Raw genomic sequence first — 2556 nt, forward strand, 5'->3', positions numbered from 1 at the left:
TATTTGGCAAAACTAATACAATTATGTAAAGTTTAAAAATAAAATAAAATTAATTTAAAAAAAAAAAAAGAAAAGAAAAAAAGAAAAAAAAAAAAGAAGAAAGAAAAAAAAAATGAATGCTTTAATGAATATAAATTCTAAATGAACATGCCTCTCACCCTTATGAGAGTTCCTGGACAGGAAGACCAGCTTAGAATTTTTTGTCTTTGAGCAGAAAACTGTGAATAAAAATTATGAATGCTGAATTTGCAGACACTATATTGAAATACACAGTTTTAAAAATTAAATACCATTCAAAAAATTTTGAGTGGTTAGCTGATGAATTTTGTTTTATAATAAAATAGTTAAATATGCAGAAGTTAAATATGTCAAATCTAAATATGTCAAAGTTAAATAGCTAAATATGCAGAAGTTAAATATGTCAAAGTTAAAAAGACATTGGAAATACAACTGAAAAAAATCTCATTTTTAAAAATTAACTATATGTATCCCTAAAACAATTTTATATCGCTTAAGACATTTAAAAGAGCAAAAAAGATTAATTTTGAATTGATAATGAAAAACAGAATGGAGAGGTGAAAAGAATAACACATCAAATGCAAATATCAAGTTATTTCATAAAGGAACTTAAATTTAGAATTTGTATTTTTGAGTGTTGAGACGAATAGCAAAATTACAATCACTTATCTTCAGAACTAAATAAATATTGTATACAGCAGAAAAAGAAAGATTAAAGTTTTTTTTTAATTTACAGATAGATTTAATAATGATGAAAAACACACTTTATCACACATTTAGAGCACCTGGTGTTATAGGTTTGGTTTTTATAGGAAATTGAAAAATAGAAAGTTGCAACATCCTGTTTTATAAATAAGAAAACAAGAGCTAATGAAAGTGAAATAATAGTGCCTCTGATTGGATCATTCCCACAGATGAAATATGAAGATATGGAAGCAAAAGACAACATATCCAAAGTGATGGAATTTGTACTCCTGGGGTTTTCTGACCTTCCAAACCTTCAAGGGCTATTATTTGGGATGTTCTCCATCATTTACATCATTATCTTAACTGGAAATAGTCTCATAATAATACTGACTAGACTTGACCCTGCACTGCACAAACCCATGTATTTTTTCCTGGCAAACTTTTCCTCCTTGGAAATCTGTTCCGTGTCTGTCACTCTCCCTAGGATTCTGGTGAACCTTTGGACTCAGGACAGAAGCATTTCTGTGCTGGACTGTGCTGCCCAAATGAGCTTCTTCCTTATCCTCGGAGCCACTGAGTGCTTCCTCCTGGCGGTGATGGCCTATGACCGCTGCGTGGCCATGTGTGGCCCTCTGCACTGTCCCCTGGTCATGACCCCAAAGGTGTGCCTCCAGCTGGCTGTGGGATCCTGGGTCAGTGGAATCCCAGTGCAGACAGGGCAAATGTGCCAGAACTTCTCTCTGCATTTCTGTCATTTGAACGAGATTAACCACTTCTGTGACGTCCCCCTATTCTGAAGCTGGCCTGTGGAGACACTTTTGCACATGCGCTCTCAATCTATGCAGTAACTCTGTTGTTTGTTGCTGTACCTTTTATGTTGATCCTTGCCTCTTACAGCAAAATCATTTCCACTATTCTGAGGCCGCCAACAGCCAGAGGAAGAGCCAAAGCCTTCTCCACATCTCACCTGTTGGTTGTGCTTTTATTCTTTGGACCTGCTACCATTGCATACTTAAGGCCCAAATCCAGTCATTCTGCAGGAACTGACAGACTCCTCTCTCTGTTCTACATCATAGTGACTCCGATGTTCAATCCCATGATATACAGTCTTTGGAACAAGGATATGATTGCAGCACTGAGAAAATTATTACTTAAAATACAGCATGATGAGTTTAATTATCAATGCTTTATCTACTTGCATGTACTTATCAGAGAATCATTATAAATCTCTACATTCTTCTATTAAGAAGTTAACTACTTCTAGCTTATAATGTACTTTTAGATACTTTTAAATAATAAACCAAAATTTATTGTGCTTATATATATAACAGGCAAATTAATCTATCTTCAATACTCTGTCTAAAAATAATCCTGCTTTATGAATAAAAGTGTTATGTGCATTGTTTCAGAGGATGAGATGGTTGGATGGCATCACTGACTCAATGGACATGTGTTTGAGCAAACTCTGGGAGATGGTGAAGGACAGGGAAGCCAGGCATGCTGCAATCCATGGATCACCAAGAGTCAGACATGACTTAGCCACTGAACAACAACAACAACAGAATTCAGTCTGCTAAGATTTTTGGCTCAAATATATTGCAGATATGCAAGATTATTTACCTACATAATTGCTTACTTATCCACACCTGTACTTGTTGGCTTTCCTTGATTCTGTGGCACAGTAACTGCTCAGTAGCACTTAAATAATATGTGACAGAGGGATTGAATGGATGAATAGAGAAATAAACACTGCTATGGCTTACCTCAGACTGGCGTCAAAAAATCTAGAGATTTCAGAGAACCACTAAACATTGGGAGCATAGTTATTTAACCCACTTTACCCTCATGTGG

The 2556-nt window shown here is 35.2% G+C and overlaps 1 protein-coding gene across 1 annotated transcript; it reads left to right on the plus strand.

The window, feature by feature from the left end:
• The first annotated feature begins 926 nt into the window (after nt 1-926).
• Nucleotides 927-1930, plus strand: LOC104990213 (olfactory receptor 10AG1-like). The gene is given in 2 exon segments (XM_010842214.1): nt 927-1485; nt 1488-1930. Coding segments are annotated over 2 exon segments (996 nt in total). The 5' UTR covers nt 927-932.
• Nucleotides 1931-2556: the final 626 nt, after the last annotated feature.

Source organism: Bison bison, unplaced genomic scaffold (assembly GCF_000754665.1).
Source record: "Bison bison bison isolate TAMUID 2011002044 unplaced genomic scaffold, Bison_UMD1.0 scf7180017847227, whole genome shotgun sequence".
NCBI lineage: Eukaryota > Metazoa > Chordata > Mammalia > Artiodactyla > Bovidae > Bison > Bison bison.